Here is a 22,286-nt window from a genome sequence, read left to right on the forward strand (position 1 = left end):
GATGCTGGCAGTAAGAGACTGCTTTGTTTCCCAAACGACTCCCCAAATGTGGAGAGTATTCTTTGGGAAAACAGTGCTGCACTTGGACTGCACCCCAGGAGGCTGTTAGAATCAGAAATTTACATTCCAACTGGGAGAGTCAAAGTTGCATTGAAATCATTATGGCTCTATCTGAAATCTCATTGCCTTTGGTTGGTCTCCCATGAACTAAAACAAGTCAGAGGCTGAATGAACTAAAGAAAAGAGAATGGAATGAAGGAACCCAGAGCTGGGAGATCTATGGTCCTGGGAGACTTTGCTGGAGTTATAGAGTAACAGTTCCAAACTTAGGAAAAGAGATCAAGTTAGGCTGGGTGACTAGATCACGTCTAAAGCTCTACGTGTACAAATAGGCCACCCCTCTGCTCCTGTAACTGTATTACACACTGCAAAAAAGCTACTCTGAAGGAGATTTTGCAGTGTAGCCCTGGCTGACTTGGTACTTATTATATAGTCCAAGCTGCCCTAAAGTTCAAGGCAATCCTCCTGCCTTAGTGTCCTGAATGCTGGGGATTTCAGTGGATCAAATGAGGGCTAAACATTGACAAACTTGGCTGAGAAAATGGAACAGTAATGGCCAAAGTGCTTAAGCACAGAGAATCCTGGTTTCTTTCCTCTTTAAGGTTTGGTTGATTTTTCAATTTTGTATCAAGTGTTTGGGGCTGATACACCCATGGGGTTGCCACCAAGATTTAATAATAATAATGATGAAAAAAGAAAAGCCTTCTAGGAGTCACTAAGTATTAACTAGCATCATGCCATCGTTGTGGAATTAGACAGCTTTACTCACCATATGCCATGGTGGCTACGGAAGGTCTTCTCAGTTGACCAGAAAAACCTTGCCAGCTCTAGACCATGGACATTCCCCTCTCGCCCTGCTCTTTTTGATATATGCTAAAAGTACCCTGTACTACAGTTTCATCCATGTCTTTCTATATTTACATTCTGCAAAGCAAAGTTTAAGAGGCAATGGTATGGTCATAGGTGTAAGAATGGCTAAGGTCCTGGATAGCTCACAAAATTCCCTCCTGAACAAGCAAGTATTAGGGCTGGCATGAAAATAAATAAGAAAACAAGTCCATTTAAATTACTAGTGATTTTCTGATGCTGAAATTGATTTCTGTTTTTCTGGCCATGTAAAATGGATTTGGACTCTATTATAAGTAAAAGATAGACACCTTTCAGAGTGTGGTCTCCAAAGTTCTGTTCACTATACATTAATAATATATAAGTAATTAAGTGTCATCAACAACAACTCAACTTCTACTAGACTGTGGACTGCATAGTATACTTAAAACTGACTGCCTTTTCCACACAAGACACAACACCAGAGCTGCTGGTGTGCTGCTTCGTATCACAGCACCCGTAAGACACCAGAGGAAAGTCACCATGTGTTAACAGGGACATGGTCTGTGAGTTCGAGGCTTAGCCTGGTCTACAGAGTAAGTTCTAGGGCAGGCAAGGCTACACAGAGAGACCTGGCTCGAAAAACAAAAACAAAAAGAGAGAGAGAGACATGGACCTTAAAGTTTATGCATTAGTATATATGTCATTCCCATTCTCTGTACATGGATTACATACAAGTTTTATACAAATATAGAGTAAATTCTGACAAGGTCAAGCAATTTGTCCTACCAAAAAGTGCTACTTAGTGGCAGGTCTGAGAACACGGGTCTAATTCATGGCAAATGTGTTTTCCACTTCAATGTACACATGCACTCTGCACTTCTGTGGGGTCGAAACTTACTTAAAACAACATCATTTCGAGTGATGAGCAACATGAGCTCAGACACCTTCAGATTCCTCTGACAGTTCATTAGTGCCTTACCATTAAGAAATCCGTGTAGAAGATATTTTTAAAATGCACAAGAAGAGATGTTTCAGTTAGGGACTATTAGGATTTAATGTTTGAAAAAGTATAATTCATATTTTATTTTGCCTGCACTTAGGCTGAAATAGTATTCCATTTAAGTTGTGAATGTGAAATAATGGGTCAGCAAGCAGATGCCAGGCTGGAATTTTAGAAAAAGTAAAATGACAAAAGCAGATGTGGCTTGTTTAATACTGTTCCTATCAAAACAATCTGATCACCAAATCAGACTTTAATATTTTGGATAAATATTTTTAAAATGCATAATTCAGCTAAGCAATTTAGGCCAACAATGAGAATTGTTTGTCTGCCCCCCTCCTCCAGAGTATATGGAGTTAAGAGATGTGTTGGGGGGCTGGTGAGATGGTCAGTGGGCAAGAGCACCTGCTGTGCAGGACAGAGACACGAGGGCCACTGGGACTGCCTGGCTGCCAGCCTAGCTCCAGATTCTGTGAGAGACCCTGTCTTGATGGAGTAGGGCACCTGCTGTCCTCGAGAGAGCACAGCACACGCATGCACAGGTGGACATGCCCTATCCTCCACAGGCGAACACACACACTACTGGCTGGGGAAGGGGTTGGGTTCAATCAAATATCCATTCTAGACTTAGCAAATTTCTGGGTAGCCTAGAACACACTGTAGCCCAGGCTATCCTTAAACTTGTTGTAATCCTACTTCTGCCTCCTGAGTGTTGGATTACAGAGGCTTACCGCTACACCTGACCCAATTTATTCATTTGTACTAGGTGATTCACTATGGATAGGCTCAATTTTGTTAATACGAAGAGAATAAAACTTTCAAATAGCTCTTTAACTGGAATATTGCAAAGATACCAATGAGTTTTCGAGTACCTTTCTTTTTATTTTAGAGATAAGGTCTCATGTAGCCCAACTGAGACTCAAACTCACCGTGCAGTTGAGGAAAACATGTAACTCCCTCCTAAGCTCCACCTCTCAAGTACAGCGATGCACTAACATACCCAGTTCTAGTGAAGTAACATAACTAATTGCTAAAAACGTTGTCTTTTAAAATATCTATAATGAACATATTGTGTGTCTCTATGTGTGGGGGAACCAGGTGGAGGAAGAGAAGGAAGGCCCTTTAACTCAGAAATTAGCACCCACTCAAGGGTTCAGTTATGCTTGTAATCCTGTTTGAACATACTTAGAGGTCCTGGGAAATGGTCATGTGAGAGACAGCAGTTAGCCTGCTGTGCTCAGTTAGCCAGGAGGGTCCCCACTTGTTACTCCTGACTCCTATGCTCCTGCACCATAGATACAAAGGGTTAATGTGATTTGAAGGCTGCAAATCTCCTTTTATCAAATTAAATGCCACACAACATACTGTCTGATGACTAGCAGCAAAACAGTTTTGATTGAAAATAATAAATAATCTCAATGTGAACACACAAGTCTAATGGTTGAATTGACATAAATTTTGAATTTTTAAAAGACTGTAAAATTATTCCATTTTTAGCTTAGACCATGTATAATTAAATAATATATTGTTTCTTTTACCTTCCGTAGGGTGAATGGCATCCAAGAAGAATTGCTTGTGTGACCATTTATCCCCACTTCCTAAAAGAAGGACAGAAAAGTAGAAATGAAGCTCTACTTCCAGCAGATATACACAGCACTGAACACAGCTGTGTGTGCAAAGTGCCTTGAACACGAAACAACATGCACATCAAACAGAATTTAATTTCAACTATTTTGTTCTCAGAACTACTTGCCAAGTAAACAAATGAGACTACATAAGATATGGATAAAAATAAGCAAATTCTATCCTTTGTGAAATATGTTAGACAATATCTTGACTTTAATCAACACAATCTCAAGATCTGTAAAATGAAATAACAAACACTGACGTTTTACCTACATTATGTTTACTCACTAGAAGCAGAAGAAAGCAGATCATCAATATGTAATGCCAGGAGTTGATGTGGAAATGAAACCGAAATAAGTAAAGGCTGCAGGTACAGCAACATACAGACACATACATCCATACACAGTGCGCGGAAGCTCAGGAAGAAGCCTAACATGCTGCACACACGGCCATGCAATAGGGTGCAAATAAGCCTCAGGTGAGCAGGTCTGTGGTAGCTGTGACACTAACATGCAGGACACCGAGAAGAGCCCGCCTCTGAGGTCACACAGCTGTACTGAGTCGGATGTGAGGACTTATCTTTTATGTGTAAGAATGAAAGTCTTGAGTTATGAGAATAGAAATTTTAAGATGAACACCGAAGAGGTTCAAGGGGCCATCAAGCTCACAACAGCAATGGATGTTCAGAGAAGGGCAAGGTGATAGAGTGCCTAAGTTTCTAATGCCCTCTGGAAATAGCAGTTCTGTGGCTGAAGGAGATTGAAAACTCCAGCCAACAACGAAGCATAGATGGGGAAAAGATGTTACAATTTAGGAGTAGAATAAAAAAGGTTGTGAGAATTCTTAATTAACAGGGAAAGTATAGAAATAGCTGGACTTTCACAAGACTATAAAACTGTAGGATTTTAAGAAGTAGGAAAATGTGGACAAGGTATGAAAGCCTGCCAAATGAGAAAAATAAGAATAGCCAAACAAAATAAATGGCTAAGAGGCCCAGAAGACTAAATTATAAAATGCACCAAACATAAACGAGAAACAGCGATTTTAGGATTCATATGGAACTGTGATCAAAGAGACAAGGAATGGACTTGAGCAGGAATCTAAATGACGGAGGTTTGCATAGCTGCGGAGTCTAGAGAAGATGAAGACGTCATGTCGAGAGCCGATGGCACTGAAGCAAGCAAAGGTGAGGAAAAGATGTGCGCAGAAGCTTTACTCAAGGAGGAATCTGGAATGGAGGTGACCAAGAAACCTTAATGGAGGGTGGAAGGCACCAATACCTTTTTCTGGAACATTAGGCTTCTCCTTTTTGTGCTTATATTTGCTGACAATTTTGTGGAATAAGTTCTTTTTCTGGGACTGGAAAGGACCTACAGACAACATTATAAATATATTTTAAGTTCACAATGTTGCACACAACAATATTATGGGTTTTGTTTTGTTGATTTTAATGTCACTCCCTCCTCCCTTCTATGAAATCAGTACACTGAGTTGCAAGAAGTGTTCTCTTGCAGATTCAGTCAGCTAGCAAGTGCTCAGCCCGTTCTGTTAGGCTTATTTAAAACTCTGGGAGATCTTCCCTAGAAATGTGTTGGGCAAAAGCCTCCATTGGGGCTGGGACTCCCTGGGAGGATGCTATAGATATAGTGGGTAGAAATAGACTATAATCAGCTAACAGCACAGAGATGATGGTTTGAAATGGAGAAGGCTTTAACTTTAGATTCCCAAAGGCCACAAAGGAAAGGATGGAATGCGTGTCTCACTCTAAGAAACTGATCTCACAAGAACAGCACTTTCAGGATAACCATTGACCTGAGAGCATTAGGCAGCTTTCTGGCCCTTTCTGAGTCTAGGAAGGGAAGAGGGTTGGTGGTGGTGATTTTAAAAACAGAAGTAAATTTGCTAAAGAGACATCTCAGAGTTTTAGTCCATTTGGATAAAATGGAACTTCTGTTTTCCAGTTAAGGATCAGAATTAACAGCATCTTTCCTGAAGCAGGATGCTTTCTATGCATTGCAGATCTTCACGTCTGAGTAATTTTACATGCATGGCTTTTGTTGCCTCATCTGTTAATGGGGATCATCACAGTGCCTAACTCACACGGTTGGTGTGAGGATCAAAAAACTCTTAAGTGTCACAGACCCCCCTGCTGCATCTCACACTTATTAGTGTCTACAGCAAGCTCTGCCTTCCAGCTGGTGGCAAACTACCAACGTTTCCATGTGGTCAGCTTTTCTAGGCCATCCTCCTCCTTGAGCATCAGTGTACAAACATTGTTCCTTCCAATTAAAAAACAAAAGAGGTGCTGGCATTTGCTCAAACTTTTCACATTTGTTAGTGCCTCCTCCCCCAAATCCTCTGTAGCAAAACTGCCCTCAGAGGGGTTGCCTACAACTTTATTTTCCTGTTGTGTGTGAAACCCTTCCCTGATACTCAAGAAAACCTAGTTTACTCAGGTCACCTACAACCCAAGGCTCTGAAAGCCACATGATAGTTCTCATTTCACAGGGCTGTCCAGTGACACAATGACTGCCCACTTGGATTCCACCCTTCGACCTCTAACACTTCCTTCTGGGTTTCTAGGATCAAGCCCTTTGCTTTGTCTCTTCCCTAACGGATCTTTGCCTCTGTTTCCTCTCACTAGGCACCCTAAGTTGGGACAACACAGATTTGCTGCTTGCCCTCTACTCTTACGTCTTCGGTGATTATTTGTCATCAACTCACAAATGCATCACTCTAGCCAGATATCTGTGTACGTAAAATGTCAGCAGCCTCACATATCAAACACAGCCCTAAGAGATTCAGAGAACTGTATAGTCTGTTACCCCAAACCCTCTTTGTTCACCACCCCCTAGCTGCACATGTAGTTTCAACCCTACTTTAAGGATCTTTGTGTCAACTGTTATGTCTGTTTAAAAATGCTGTCTGTACTCAAACATCAACAAAGTTGGCTTGTTCACTCCTCCAGACTGTCCCATGCAAAGCTGCAGCCCAACCTCATGCCCATCACTTGTGATCTCGCTTTCCCAACAACCCTTTATTTCAGATGATTAAAGAGCAAGCACAAGGCAACAGCTCAACTGAAATATAATTCATGTACCAAATAAATCACTCAATTAAAATATAGTTAGTATTTTGCCCTCTAGAGATTTATGCACCATCCACCAAGATTTTCTCACCTCAAATATGTCACACCTGCTAACAACTACCCATCTTATCCTGCATTTCCCCACTCATAAGCCACCTCTGAACTATGGTCTATCTCCACAGGTTTGCCTGTTTAAACATCTCATATAAACGGGCAATATAACAAGTAGTTTTAGCATAACATTTCTAGCATTCTTCTGTGCCACAGGAAGCATAGATCAGGAAGCATATCAGTGTATGGCTGTCCCATATTTGATCAGTTTATGGACTGATGGATGTATGGACTGTTTTCACCTTTTGCCTATCATAATACTGTTGGGTATAAACAGATGTACAGGTGTTTTGTGGACGTATGTATGCATTGCTCTCAGACATATACCTAGACGGAGAAGTGCTAGGTCACAGGGTCAGTGTGTACTATTTACTGTTTACTATAAATATTGCACTGTTTACTGAAACAGCTGCACCGGTTTATAGTCCTGCTGACCGTTTATAAGGATTTCAAGCTCTGCACCATCCCTACCAGTTATTGCTTTCAGTCTTCATGGTAATTCAAAAGATCTGAAGTGGTATCAATACATTTTACTGAGATTCAGTAGCAGACTTTTCTCTTAATAATGATTTGTATATTTTTGAAGAAATAATTACTTTGATCACTTTCCTATTTTCGTTATTTTTATTGTTGAGGTTTAAGATTTTTAAAAATAATCAGCCCACTGTCAGATGTGTAAGTTACAAATCTTTTCTCTCATAGTGTAAGATATTTCGTTTTTCTTTAAAGCACAAACATTTTAATTTGATACCATCTGATTTATCTATTTATCTGTGTTATCTTTTGCTACTTGAGCTTTTGATGTCTTATTTAATGATCCTATGTTAATGTGAGGTCATAAAGACTTAACTACAGTGTTGAAGAGAAATGTGAGAATGAGGTCGGTCTTGTTTGGATACTTACAGGATAGCATTTACTCTTTTACTGCTAATATAACATGGGTGTCACTTATCAGGATTAAGTGAATCTTTCTTCCCCTGCTTTGGTGAATGACTTTATCATGATGGGATATGAGGTTCTGTAAAAAACTATTTGATGAGGATTTTTACAACCATATTTATATAATAGACTGTAATTTTCATGTCTTGTGATGTCCTTGATGTTTGAGTGAGTCATAGGTATTGACATGACTAAAATTTTAAGTTTATGAAGAATTGGTACTAATTCCTTATTTGTTTTTTATGTGTATATGTATGTGCCTGAGTGTATGTATGCGCTCCATATGAATGCAGGCAATTCCTCCTAAGCCTGGTAGAGTCTAGCTGGTGGTACTATCTGGGCCTGAACTCCCCACAGCCTGAGCACATTCTGACTGATGGTTCAGCTTCTTGAGAGGTCACATGTCTGTTCTTGTTGATTTCAGTAGTTCATGTTTTCCTATGAGATGTTCATCTGACAAGGTTATTTAATTTACTAGTGTATGACATTCTGTTTTTAGTATTTACACATTTTTTTTTCATTTATGTTCAGTTGATAGTAATGTCCCATTTCATTTCAGATTCTAATAATGTAAATCTTTGTTTTTCTTGGTCACAATCTAGTTAAATGTTTTTTGCAATTTTCAAGGAACTGGTTTTGTTATTTCTCTGACATTGTTTCTCTATTACTTTTCATATCATTAATTTTTTTTAAATGTTTACTATTTCCCTCTGTTTCCTTTCAATTTGGATTTGCCTTTCTTTAATCCCTCGTTATCGTTACAGTACTGATTTCAGATCTTCTTTCAGAGGGGAGTAAATGTCTCTTCAGCTCATGCTGCATCCCTCCCATTCTAATACTGTTTGCATTTGCATTCAACTCACCATTTAAGCTTTTTTCTACTACTAATTTTTAGTTTTTTCTACTATGGTCAGAGAAAATACTTTGCTAATTTAATTTTAAATTGTCAGTGTGTTTCATGGCCTGTCACATATCTAATTTGAACAGTGTTCTACATACTCGAGATACACACTCTGCAAGTGTTGGGTCGTGTCTGTTAGTTCTGGTTGGTTGAATGTTGTTCAAGTGTTCATTTTCCTTTTTGATCATTTGTGTAGTTGTTCTACCAATCTTTTATTTTTCATAGCACGGCGTAGGAGAGTCTTCTTTCTATGTGTTCCTTTCATTGGTCAAATAAAGAAACTGCCTTGGCCTTTTGATAGGGCAGAAAATTAGGTGGGCAGAGTAGACAGAACAGGATGATGAGAGATAGAAGGCAGAGTCAGAGAGCTGCCATGGAGCCAGCCGCCAGGTCAGACACACTGAATCTCTCCCGGCAAGCCACAGTCATGTGGTGATACACAGATTATTAGATATGGGTTAAAGTACATTGTGAGAGTTAGCCAATAAGAGGCCAGATATAATGGGCCAGGCAGTGTTTAAATAAATACAGTTTCTGTGTAATTATTTCAGGGTTAAGCTAGCCCGGTGCCGGGAATGCAGCCTGCTCCTTTTACAACAATAGCACTTTTCACCTTCAAACACATAATATATTTGTTTGCCTGGCACTTATTTACTTATTTGGTCTCCCCAGTATAATAAAACCTCCACAGCAGCAGGTTCTTTGATTTTATTCACAGTTAGAATCAGAATACCTAGAATAGAGTTTAGTATAGGACAGATTCTCAAAAAAAGATTCACTTCATAAAGAACAAAGCTCTGACAGCACTAATTGGCACACATGTGTGATAAATGTATTTTTAAAAATTTAAAAAACACTTTAAACATTAAAATTCATGTTTTAAGTATTTTTATCATTGATACCATACATCTCTGCAAACGTTATGACCATAAATCATTTTTCTGAAAGACCAATAGCAAAAGCTTCTGAGTTAGTTGGAGTGGGTTGAAATTAAAATAGAAAATACTTCTATGCTCACTTTTTTTTAGGAAAAAAAAAGCACCAAGACAAAATAAATTAACAAGCATAAAGTAAACCTGTCATGTGCACATGCTACATCGATATTAGCAATGCTCTCTATAATTTGTTTGTAAGCATTGTTTCCTGTATTCTATAAAACCCAGGCACCTGCAGGCTGGTATACCTGAATGACATATAGGCAATCATGGGAAGTAAGTAGAAGAAAGCAGAATAAACATTCTGAGACTTCTGGGCTCATAGAGACCCTACTGATTTACCAGTGAGAATTATAAAGTGTTGGCTCACATGGGAAGGAATATAAAAACAGACTGATTTGGTGTATAGGATGATTTAGAAAAGAAGAAAAGGATTTGTATCAGAGAAATCTAAGAAATGTAAGTTAAGGACAAAGCTAAAGATGAATCTGTTCATATTTACACATACACACACACACACAGAGGCTTGTATATAGAAGAGCTTACATAAGCTTACATTAAATATTCCTTACTCTGAACCATTCCCCAAAGACGACTATAAATACTGTAAACAAACTATGGCTTCTTCAAAGACAGTGACAAAAACACGAAAGGAAAGTAATGAGTAAGATCTAATCACAGTCACAGGAAAGCAACGATTTAGGAGTCAATAAATGAACAATTTCATTTCTGCTCACCAGTATGGCACATGTGCTTGATAAGCTGTCTAAACAAAATAAAGTTAAAAAATGATAGAAAATAGGAAATACAAGGAAATTTAGTAGTATCTGTTTCCTTTGTTATATTAACACAGAAGGGAACACAAATTAGGAGAAAAGGAAGGAAATAAAAAGTAGGAAAAAATGTTACAGAGAGAATCTTTTGGAAAACAAAGAGAAGACAATTGTCCTTCACTCCTACTGCACGCGAGGCTCCTATTCCATCTCTTTCTGTCCCAAACTGTTTAAGAGAATTTTGGCATCAGTACAGCCTCCTGAGGTCAACACAGCACAGCGCTGGTATGTAAGCGACTCGGGTCACACTTGTATCAATCCTTTGATTTATTTCAACTTACCACAAGCCAAGAGGCTAGGAACACTGACACTGAAATCTTAACAATGACCTTTCCAAAGCATTCATGCTCAGGGTCTCCTGGAAAACGGACATTTTGGGCACGTGTTGCAGGGACGCAGGAGTCACTTCAGTGTTAGCTCGGCCTGGTAACTTTTTCAAGGTCAGAGGTAAGACTCAGGCGAACCTGCTCTTCTGAACTGTTGTATCATAAATGCCAGGTCTAAATCTACTGCCAGTAATTTTTCCGAGGTTCTATAATTTCATGTGTTCTAATCAATATAAAAGCATAAGGATTTCCCCCCCTCAGACTAGGCTGGCATTTTTGTATTGGTTGCATAACTAATGAATCAATAAATTCCTTTGCAATAATTTGTAGAAAATTGCTCCTAGCTGCTGGGCATTGATCTGAGTAAGTTGGATATATCCATTCATCTGATTAAGTTGGAAAGTATATCAGGCATGCATTATTAAGTTAGGATTCATGAATGGGGTGGACTAGACAACCATGATTAAGGAACTCAAGACTTTGTCAGGTAGAGAGAGGAGAGTTGGGGGAAGAGGCTCAATGATGTATAAGAGGGAATACCGTTATAAAACGCATTACTTTGAGAATTAAAAACATAAATAAAATATAAATAAGTAAAATTGGGTATACTCTCACAAGATTATAACTTACCAAAATAAACACAATAAGAATTAGAAAGAAATTCATCATAGGCTGCCTTTTATAGATGCAAATCTGCTGCCACTATCTTCCTGAGAAAGTTTGGCAGCAATGAAGACTCAAACAGTTTGAGGAAAAATGACAAAGTTCTGCCTAAACTGGGAACTACAATCTCCTAGCAGGAGAGGCTCCCCTACCTATCTTCAGATCTCAGTCTCACAGACTGACAGTGTCATCAACTTTAAACAGCAGACTCTAGCTTCTACTCTGTGAAACCGCTTCTTTTATTACCACTATGATCTAAAAACAAAAAAAATATCTTAGCCATCTTATGGAGAGGAAAGAGTAGCTGGATTAAATTTTATATTAGTGTTTTATATATGCTAAGCAGGTGTAACATCTAGCTAGCTCCTGTTTAACCATTACTTTCTTTTCTGTTTTTAATATTTTATTTTGTATATATGTGGTTTGCCTGCATTATGACTATGTACCACATGAAAGCAATCCCCGTGGAAGCCAGAAGAGGGTGTCAGATCCCATGGGACTGCAGTTACAGATGGTTGTAAGCTGCCATGTGAGTGCAGGGAACCTAAGTCTTCTCAAAGAGTAGTCAGTGCTTTTAACAGTTATCTCTCTAGTTCCTTATGTAACTGTTTTTAACTTTAATATTAAAATGTAATGTAGGTTGGAAAAAAAGAACAGCAATACATTTGACAAAGGCCAAAGAAATATGTACAGATATAAAGAATAAGGAAAAGGACCAAGATGGAATTTAATTAAAACACATTCCAACTTGAACTCAATTTACGTTTTCTACAGAACCTGGCTGCTATTAGAAAATTACTGTTTTCGGAGCCTAAGAGAGGCATACAGGGATCTAATGTACATGGGAAGTAGAAAAAGACAAGATCTCCTGAGTACATTGGCAGCATGGGGACCTCGGGAGAGGGTAGAAGGAGAACGGAGAGAGAAGAAGGGAGGGGAGCGGAGAAAAATATATAGCTCAATAAAAGCAAAAAAACCATACTTTTAAAAAAGAAAGAAAATTATGGTTTTCCTAGAACTCTGACTTCTGAGGCTTGTTGTAAATAACACTTCATATATTATCAGTACAGATAATTGATGTTAGAAAAAAAAAACCCTCTTAGAGTTACAGTTTAACTTAAGACTGATGATTTAAAGCTTTCATTCAAAATCACAAAGAAAGAACAGAGATAACCTGGAAAACAATGCAAGATTGTGTTTCTGTAGCTGAACTGCACTATGAGCTAGATGGATCACAATTTATTGGAGAGTTTGTTCTTAGAAGCAAAGGGAAATTCTATTCCTAAATCATCATGCTGTGTTCTTCCATAACAAAATAAACCAAAGCCACTTGCAGGAGATGGCGGTCACTGTCATTCCTTACAATGTAAGGTGCAGGCATAAGGGATGGGACAGAAAGAATGGAAAGATCATGAGGAGGAAGTGAGAGAGCAGGAAAAAAGGAACCACTGATTTCAATGGGAAATAGAGGAGTAAACCTAAGTCAGCACTGTCATTCTGAGATACGTCTTGATATGAAATCACAGATAGTAATTTCTCCTTTAAACACTTCATAGAACTCACAAATACCCAAAGGGGTACCAAGTATATATGAGGAAAAGAATAATGTTGAATGACTATGAATGAAGGAGAACATAACACAAATAGGAAATTGTTGGTGTTAAAAATGAGTTTGCTTGCACCAGGCAGAGTGGCACAAGCCTTTAAATCCCAGAACTTGGGAGGCAGAGGCAGGTAGACCTCTGAGCTTGAGGCCAGCCTGGTCTAAAGAATGAGTTCAAGGACATCCAGGGCGACTCAGAGAAACACTGCCTTGAAAAAGAAGGAAAAAAAATGAGTTTCCTGTGGATCCATGCTCTCCTACAGAAGAACTAATGATCTCATACACAGTGTTTGTTTTGAATAGCTCATTATGCAAAGGTGCAAAGGGTCTAGAGTCTAAGAAAACAATCTCTCTATCCCCTAAAGATCGGGCAATTACAGCACAGCTGGTATGATAATTTCATTAATAACCTGCAGTCTAGTATACTGCTAATGCCAAATTGCAAATTGGTTATGAATACCATTTCTCCAGCTTGCTAACTAGAATATATTATTTAATTTTTGCTTTACTCTAATTCTATTTTGTTTTATGAAACACAACATGGAGGGAGTATAATCTAAAAAGAGTTAGAAGACTTCCCACATATACAATTCTGACATACCAATGAAGAACCAGCAGCTCTGTGGCTCGAGAAGTACAATGAACAAGTTAAGATGATGCTGTATGAAGCACAATGCAAAACTACAAAGAGCTATTTCACATAGAAGAAATACTATTAATCTTAGCTGGAGAGGAGAACGCATGTAATAGACAACCAAGAAAGGTTTTGTGAAAATAGATCCTAACTTCAGGGTTTCGGCTTTAAAAAAATAATCTATCAGTACTTTCCAGGGTAGATAATTCAGCAATTTCACAGCTGTAAAATGAATGTCTTGAACTGTAAGGAGTCAGATAAGAAATGTGTCTTGAACATCAATCAATTAAGTGCCATTTCACTGGCTTGTAAAGTATTTGTCAGCATCTTTAAAGCCAAGAAGTGTGGTAGGTAGTTCAAAACAGCTGGCATTTTTGGCCCCATGGACTACATGGTTTATTCCTAAGAATCTCCAGGACAAAGACTGCCATTTTGTGTGGTAGCTGTCTGTGGTGTTCAACTGCCTGTCAACAGGTCTACTTCAGCTCTAGTCCTCCTATACCTTGGAAGGTCTCCACAGAACACTGTTTGATTTTCCCAGATAAGAAAGGCTGGTGATGCTGCATTTCCTGTTTAATTTTTTTATTCTTTGGGTTTCTTAGTAACCACAGAAAGAAATAGGTAATTCTACAATTATTTTTATGTCCCTACCAGTCTTTAACTATGAAGTAGGAGTTTTCACAAACCTTTCAATAATATCCTAACATGTACATCCTAAAGTAATTCACTCTTTGTTGTGGCAATTTCAGTGTGCAAAGGGTTTACAGATCTTGAGGGAGAATGGTTTAGATTCTATTAGAGAAAATAACATAAATGCATTTTTCTATATTTTAAATATCTTAAATATTCCCTCAATATCCATAAAATCAGGGAATAAATATGATTTGACACAAGCAGGGAACAGGTCACCACTTTTGCAAGATAATTACAAAGAACTCATCTACCAAACCCTGATCAGAATTTGACCCTGAAGCAGCTGTAGCTCAGCCACTCCTGTACATCATCTCTCCAGTTCCTGTCTGTGGCAGGACAGCTCATGAAATGCTATCACTGTGGGAGAAAACTAGAGGAAACTTTCCCTAACCAATCTTTAGGCCTAAAGAAAAATCAAAAGACAAAGTTCTTGTTGACAGCAATACTAAGATTCTGGGTAGGCCAATTCTTCATTGGGCCTGACTGGAACCCATGTTTGGCATTCAAATCATGCCTCAGAGTCTGCCACATAGGGCAGGCACGTCAACAGCTGTCCAGGTGTTGAGACCACTGAAAATGCAAACACCCTTTAAAAGTTCCTTCAAATGGGAATGTTGTCCCTGATTGAGTGTTGAGATATACCCAAATCACACTGATAATTAAGAGATTCCTGACACAGAAAGAGAACCTGATGCTCTTGAAAACACAAATGTAAACAAAGTACTTTTTTCAAATTTAACAAAGTATATTCCTGGAGTAATCTAGGTAGTTTTATTTTGTTTGGGTTCATACAGATGGTAAATAACAGTGTCTGCTTCTCAGGCAAAAAGGAGGTTTGCACAGCCCCAAAGCCTGTTCTTCTGCAGACTCACCAGACAGAAGTATTATTCAGTCAGTGGATTTTGCTCAACAAAATCTCAAAATTCCCAGAGAGCTCTGGAGAGTGGCAGCATGACCACACGACCACGAGTAAGACACCTGAGTACATCTTTAGGAGCAAATGTACAGACATGATGCAAAGACAGAGGCTAAGGAGAATTAAGGAGAAAGAAAGGAGAAGGGAGGTAGAGCAAGACAGTTTTAGAAATCAACCTGCAATTCTACCTCCCTACTGCCTCGATTCTAACTCTAATCAGGGTAACTCTCTAAGGGAGCTGAAGTTAGCGGAAGGGCATCTGAAGTTCTGATGGGTGTAGGGAGTAACAGCTAACCTTTGCTGGTTTTAGACGATTCTGAGGACATGTTTCCAGTCTTCTTCTTTTTCCTGGGAATAGATACACATTTCCGGTCAAATGTAAGAGGACTATATTGAGGGAGGCTGTTGAATTTCTTTTCAAATTCCTCATCCAGCTTTGCAGAACTATTAAGAGAGAGGGGAGTCAATTAGCAAAGAGTCAAATATTTAAACAGAAACTGATACATGATATATTTTTAGGTACTTCAACTTGGAAACAGGGTCCCTAGGAATTAGGACATTAAAACATTCATGAAAGGGAAAAAAGACCCCACCTTTTTGGAAATTCTGGAGAAGACATCAATACAAATCCACACTCCTTAGAAAACATAGAATGGCTGAAGTAGAAAATTTGACATTCTCTTTACTGGCATGGTTTAGTCTCAAAAAATTAGACACAAAGTGTATTCTACTCAGACAAGTCTCATTCTAAAAATTCATATGAATGCTCACGCAATACCAAGTTTACAGGTCATATGATATATTGAGAGTATTGTAAGTTGAGTCTTAAAATTATTGACTAGTGATTGTTTAAAACATACACAAATTTTAGAAAGCATATAAAATTTGAATGTTAGGAAAGAAATTCTAGAGTGTTGACTAATGAGGAACAACACCCAGCTAGCAAAGTAAAGCCAGTTTTCAAAGGTTGGCAAGAGAGGCAATACCACTTTAAACGAAAATCACAAATGTGGCAAAGGCAGGGAATCCTTGGGATAGTTTTGTCTCTAAGGGCCCTGCACAGCAACGGCAGCATGCCTGTTGGATCCTAGGCTAGCTGCTGGCTTTTGTTCAATGAGAATTACTAACAAAGATATACTGCAGACAGCTGGGTGAAGCTGCAGAAGCTTGGTAGACAGGAAGTGGAAGGATTGGGGAAGAAGACCAGCTCCAGATGTGCTGGGCTTCCCACATACGTACTCCCATACCCACGACTCTCCTGAGACAGATTTGCAAAGGCATTTACCCTGTTTCTCAGCAATGGTGAGATATCTCTTATAACTTGACAGTTTAACTGATCAAGTTAGGTTTGGAGACAAAGTATTTCTGTGTAGCTGAGACTGACCTGGAACTCGATATTTAGCCGTTTTGTCCTTGAACCAGTGATCTTCATGCTTCTGCTTCCAAAGAGCTGGTATAGGCATGTGCTTCCAGGCCAGCTAATCTGGCTGCTCAGAGTGGAATCATCAATTTCACTGGCAAGCTTGCTGCTTGCTGCTTCTTATTACCACTTTGGTGAGTGTGTGCACATGTGTATATGTGTGTGTGTGTGAAAATTAGAGGACTACCTCAGGTATTTTTTAAGAGTCATCCATCTTGGTTTCTTTGAGACAGGAAGTCTTACTTGGCCTGGAGTTTGCTGATTAAGTCTAGTTAGCCAGTGCACTCCAGGGTCCACCTGTCTCTGATTTGCTAATGTGGGGTTTGATACCATGACAAGGTTTTTGTTTTGTTTTGTTTTTGTTTTTTTAAAAAAAAATGGGCTCTGGGATTGAACTTGGGTCTTCATGCTACAATGGTAAATGCCTCAGCAGCTGAGCTACCTTCCCAGCTTTCATGCTTGCTTACTTTATTTCTCTATTTCTGTCATGAGCTGCCTTCTATCCTGGCTTGACAGTCAGATTCACAAAGTCCTGGCAGGTCTTTGTGATATACATGGTATTATCTAGAGATGTCCTAGAATCATTTTTTTCTAATTTAAAAAATCCTACATTTGAAAGTGTCATTTAGGAACAAAATAAATGGAGACTTTTCATACCATTACTTAAGCGTAAAGTACATAAAACTGATTTGAAATACTTTGGACTTTTAAAATACTAGTAATGAAACTATTAACTATATTATTTCAATATAATATTGAAATATATGTATCTTAAGATAATCTTGTACCATAAGCCTCTACCTTTCCTCTCTATGATGCCCTGAAGTCTCAGAATTAACCAGAGTTTAAAGCACTTTATTTCCAAGGAAAATATTACATTTTCCACAAATAGAAATACAAATATTATGAATAAAATAAGTACAACATACTCAATGCATAAAATCTGCTTACTTTTAAAAATACTTATGAAAAATATGGAGAATTATTTGTATTCAATGTGTTCTTTTCAAATTAGGCTAATGTGAAATTTCAAAGAACTTTCAAAACAGCACAAGTGAATATGTACACTTTTCTTACCAATATAAAGTATCGTCTCTACCAACTGATTAACAAAATCCTTTATAATGATTGATATTAAGTGTGTTGGCATAACAGTAATCATGAAATAATAATCCTAAGTAATTTTTTCTTTTTTTTTAAAGATTTATTTATTTATTATGTATACAACATTCCTTCCATGTATGCTTGCATGCCAGAAGAGGCACCAGATCTCATTACAGATGGCTGTGAGCCACCATGTGGTTGCTGGGAATTGAACTCAGGACCTCTAGAAGAGCAGTCAGTGCTCTTAATCTCTGAGCCATCTTTCCAGCCCCCTTATAGTGATATGTGCCATTGCTTCCTCAGTACCACATTTCAATATATAATATATACTAGAATTATTTTTCTTAGAGTAACAGGAGGTTTTTGGAATATACCAATATTAAAAGGGGAACATAATTTATTTACCTCATATTGTCCAACTATCATTATTTTATAAACATGTGTACTTATATTTAGAAATAATAAACACACTAAAATGTAAACAATGGCATAAAAAGTGCAAAATGTAAATACACAAATAAAATCCATCTTAAGCTCCAGATGGCAACATGCGTCCCAGTAATTGATAGCAAAATATCCACAGTTACTACTGCACTGTGGTGGACCTCGATCAAACTCAGGCCCAAGCTTAAAATGTGTGTAGTTCGTACCATAGCCAAAGTACAAATGACATTACCATTCACATGGCTGGTTAAGAGCAGGAATCAGTAAGACCCCTGAACTGTTTTCAATACGGAGCTTATTAAGACAAGGGCTAACAAAAACAAAACAAAACAAACAAACAAACAAACAAACAAAAGTTAGTATCTCAGGCTTACTTAACACTCTTGCCACAGTAGGTTACTCAGTGAAGGTCGCCTGTGCTTATAGGCACTTACCCAAGGAAGGAGTCTTCCCTTAGCTTCTTCTTAAACTTCTTGCTCCCACTGGTCCCACTCTGGTTAAATGTCCAGCTCTCTTCACTCCAACACCCTTCATGATCAGAGGAATTTCCTTTTCCTGAGCTCCGTTTCCCTAGGAAACCCAAGTGAAGGGGTTTGCTCAGAATACTAGGGCCAGAGATCAGCTCAGGTCCTTCACAAGTGACTTCCTGGCCTCTTTACCTATCGTTTCCATAATGTTATTTGTAGCTATCAGTACCTGGAACAACTCGGGTTGGACTGTAGAGAACAATCTTCCCTCTGAAGTAAGCAGTCCTGTCATCGTTCACTATCTTTTCCATTTGAGAACCAGCCTCAGGTGTGAGTCTGTGGCTAACAGACAATATAAATTCTAAATTTCTCCAGACTCACTAGAAGACATCCCTGAAGAATTACATCCTCCTAAGCTCTCTCTACTCTGGACTTATTTGAATAGAGTCCAATAAGAAACAGTTCCCTAGGCAGATGCTTCAAAATAAAACAAAAACGGATAAAATACTGTGTGGAGGCTACCATGCTTTAAATAACACTTCATTTTTAGTTTTGACTACCCAACAATAGAGCTAGATAGGATATTCACTTTTGGAGACTACAGGTAAAGATTCTGTCAAATTTATTAATGTCATTCAGAAAATTCCATCAATTTAAGTAGTTAAGCTAACTGTGCCATTTAAAACTGATGAAGTCAGCCCAGAACAGAGAAACAAAAAAAATAGTAATTTTGAATTTCTTTATCCTGATTACTTACAAAACAATACAAACATTCCCCTAAGTGTTCTAGAAAGTACACAGGTAAAGTGAAACGGATATAACACATGAACGACTCATGCAAGGGACTAGTTTGATGCTCCACTGTTCATGACGATTTTTGTTTTTCAATAAGTCTAAAGGGAAGACTCTGCTAGGCCTGGTAGTCCTTTCAGGTTTATAGAAGTCACTTACCTCTGTCAACATTAGCTCGCAGGGAGGTGAGCATGCCTTCTGACACCAGGGTTTTATAAAGAGCACCTTTGCAAGACCTCTCCGATTTCCTGGAGCCACAGGTCTCTGTTTTTCTGTGACAGTCACTGTCCTCAGGCTTGGCCTGTCCTGGTAGGCTAGGTGGCAGTGCATCCTCTGTGGGGGTCAATGGCTCTGCTTTTATGCCCTCTGGCACCTCCCCAGGAACATTCTTGCTGGCAGAAATATTAAGGAAATCTGGAGGTCGTGACTCCTTGATGATGTCTGAGCACTTCTCCTTGGAAACCTTCTTCTCCTTTGATTTCACCTTTTTCTTTGGTGGCTTGGCATCCAAAATGCCCCCCTTGCCACTTGAGGAGGTGCGGACCTTCTTTCTTGGGGTTTCTCCAAGTTTGTCAACACCCCAGTCTCCTTTTGCAACAGCTTCTATGGTGTACATGACACTCTCGATGTCGGACTCTGAAGACTGCCTCTTCTTGCAGGTCTTCTTGGGTGTGGATTTGTCACTTCCATGTCGATCCAGTTTGTTTTTCTTCTTTTTCTTTTTTATCTTTTCTGGTTTGTTTAGCATGGTGGGGTCCTCGATGAACATAATTCCATGAGGGTGGCACATGTGATCTTTTCTACTGGGGACATCACTAATTATTATCTTGCTACTGGCAGAGTAAGAAAAATCAGGGAAGTGGCCATATTTCTGATCATCCTCTGGCTCCTTTCTCATTTCTTTAGGGTCTTCCAGTTTCACAGCCATTACATTATCCACTTGTAGCTCTTCAAAGTTTCTGAAGTCCTTAGACTCCCTTATATTTCCCTTAGATGGTTTCTCAAATTCTGCTTCTTTCTGGAACCCAGCTTCATTGTTTTTCTCCATTTTTATGTCTCTCTCCTCCTTCCCCTTTTCCATCTCTTTCATTCTTCCACCATCCGGTTCTTTTGAATTTATTAGTTTTGTTTCTTCCATTTTCATCTCCTCTGATGCCAGACACATCTAAATAGTTAAAACAAAAGTGAGAGAAAAACACCAAACATCCTCATTATTTTATGATCAAAATTAGTTTTAACTTTTTAATCTATATCTCTTTTAGAAATTAAGAAAAGTTCCAAACTTTACAATAATCAGCTCACTTCGGCCAAACTAACTTCACTGAACTATACATAAACATCCCTGAATAATTTTCTAGCATCATCAGAACTTATCTTATGAAAATTAGATTTGATAGAGGATGGATTCTAGAGCTTAAAGACAAACTTGGCTCTTAGTTGGAAACTTGTTTAGCTCAGAATTGCTGAGAACTTTATAAACTGGATAGATCTTATCTTGGAGGTTTTTGTGAGGCTAAGTGAGATGATATTCTTATGTCAGTATAATCCCCACACTCTGTTCTGATGTTTGGCCCCACATCCCAGAGAATAAGGAAAACAGCAGTAACTTCCACTGACCCACTTGAAATTAGAAATATTATAATGAGTCATTGAACGCCGAAAGGTTTTAATTAGAAACGTGCATGGATGCCAACAGAGAGCTATAGAAACACAGAAGCTCTGAAAACCTTTCTTCTTTTTTTAAATATTGTCTGGTGAAAAACCTAATCTGATTTGAACCTAGCTGTAGATTCAGAACCAAAACAATGTAAACTATTTGTTATAAGTGGTTTATCACACTTACTTGTATCACACTTATTGTATTTTTGCTACCTGAATATTCATGCATTTGAATATGTACTGGGCAAAGTACACAGAACAAAGTCTATTATAAACTACATATTTATTATACATGTACACCTTTCTTCAAATTATTGGCAGGGCAGCAAAGGCGCACTCCTTTAATCCCAACACTCAGGAGGCAGAGGCAGGCGGATCTCTGTGAGTTCGAGGCCAGCCTGGTCTACAAGAGCTAGTTCCAGGACAGGCTCCAAAGCTACAAAGAAACCCTGTCTCGAAACACCAAAAATTCTTTACACATCTAGGACATTTAAGAGTAAAGCTGTCACCTTCAATCTCCCTATCACCTTGAAGCTCAGGCTATATGATAAATGTGAGATTATAGCTATTGTAAACTATTTTCAATACCCCAGTTTCCACTCATAAACACTTAAGGAGGACACGAATGATATCAAAAACAAAAGACAAACATAGATTTCTATGTTTGAGGAATTTACCAAGAGGCCGAAGATGCTGATCTGGTCAAGTGCAGTACAGGACAAAGGAGCTGTAACATATGTAATTTACTGCGCATTAGCAGTATGGGAAGACAAAGAGCACTGGGGCTTGCTGAGTCAGCACAAAATCCGCACAGGCCCAGGGAGCTCGTCTGTCTTACAGAACTATCATCTAGGACGGTTGACGATGGGAAACTCAGTTGTGAATGGGTAATACACTGGGTTAAATATAAGATACCCCCTTTTTCATTTTCCCCCTTCTTAGTACTTTGAATGCATCACAAACTTTGTTGAAAAAAAATCTGTAACATTTGGACTAGGAAGGAACTGGACATGCTGGGGAGGCAGATATTGCCGTTCTTTAAGAAACACTGAATAACACAGTAAGGGCGCCTGGTACTTCAGACAATTCCCAGAAAGATGTGCGCCAGAGCTGTCTTTCTCTGGACTCATGCACGTTAACTTTTAAAACTCAGCTAGTAACCATGTACACTGGGCTCTTCCCTTTATTGTACTGAACCAGAAACACGCCTGAAGCACATGTTAACTAATGTTAATGCTAAAACA

At 38.6% G+C, this 22,286-nt stretch overlaps 1 protein-coding gene across 9 annotated transcripts in view; it reads right to left on the reverse strand.

The window, feature by feature from the left end:
• Bbx (BBX high mobility group box domain containing) overlaps positions 1 to 22,286 on the reverse strand; it is a 248,248-nt gene that overhangs the window by 14,779 nt on the left and 211,183 nt on the right. For 6 of the 9 annotated variants that reach the window (XM_048454300.3, XM_087900722.1, XM_048454299.3 and 3 more), the window contains 5 exons: positions 19,543 to 20,548; positions 18,559 to 18,694; positions 15,452 to 15,600; positions 4,795 to 4,884; positions 3,427 to 3,486 (listed from right to left, as the gene is read on the reverse strand). In XM_048454300.3, coding sequence (XP_048310257.3) covers positions 3,427 to 3,486; positions 4,795 to 4,884; positions 15,452 to 15,600; positions 18,559 to 18,694; positions 19,543 to 20,548 — 1,441 coding nt within the window. The remainder of the gene's footprint in view (positions 1 to 3,426; positions 3,487 to 4,794; positions 4,885 to 15,451; positions 15,601 to 18,558; positions 18,695 to 19,542; positions 20,549 to 22,286) is intronic. The other 3 variants (XM_087900711.1, XM_087900720.1, XM_087900706.1) reach the window with 3 other exon arrangements.

This window comes from Myodes glareolus, chromosome 2 (assembly GCF_982192425.1).
Source record: "Myodes glareolus chromosome 2, mMyoGla1.1, whole genome shotgun sequence".
NCBI classification, from domain to species: domain Eukaryota; kingdom Metazoa; phylum Chordata; class Mammalia; order Rodentia; family Cricetidae; genus Myodes; species Myodes glareolus.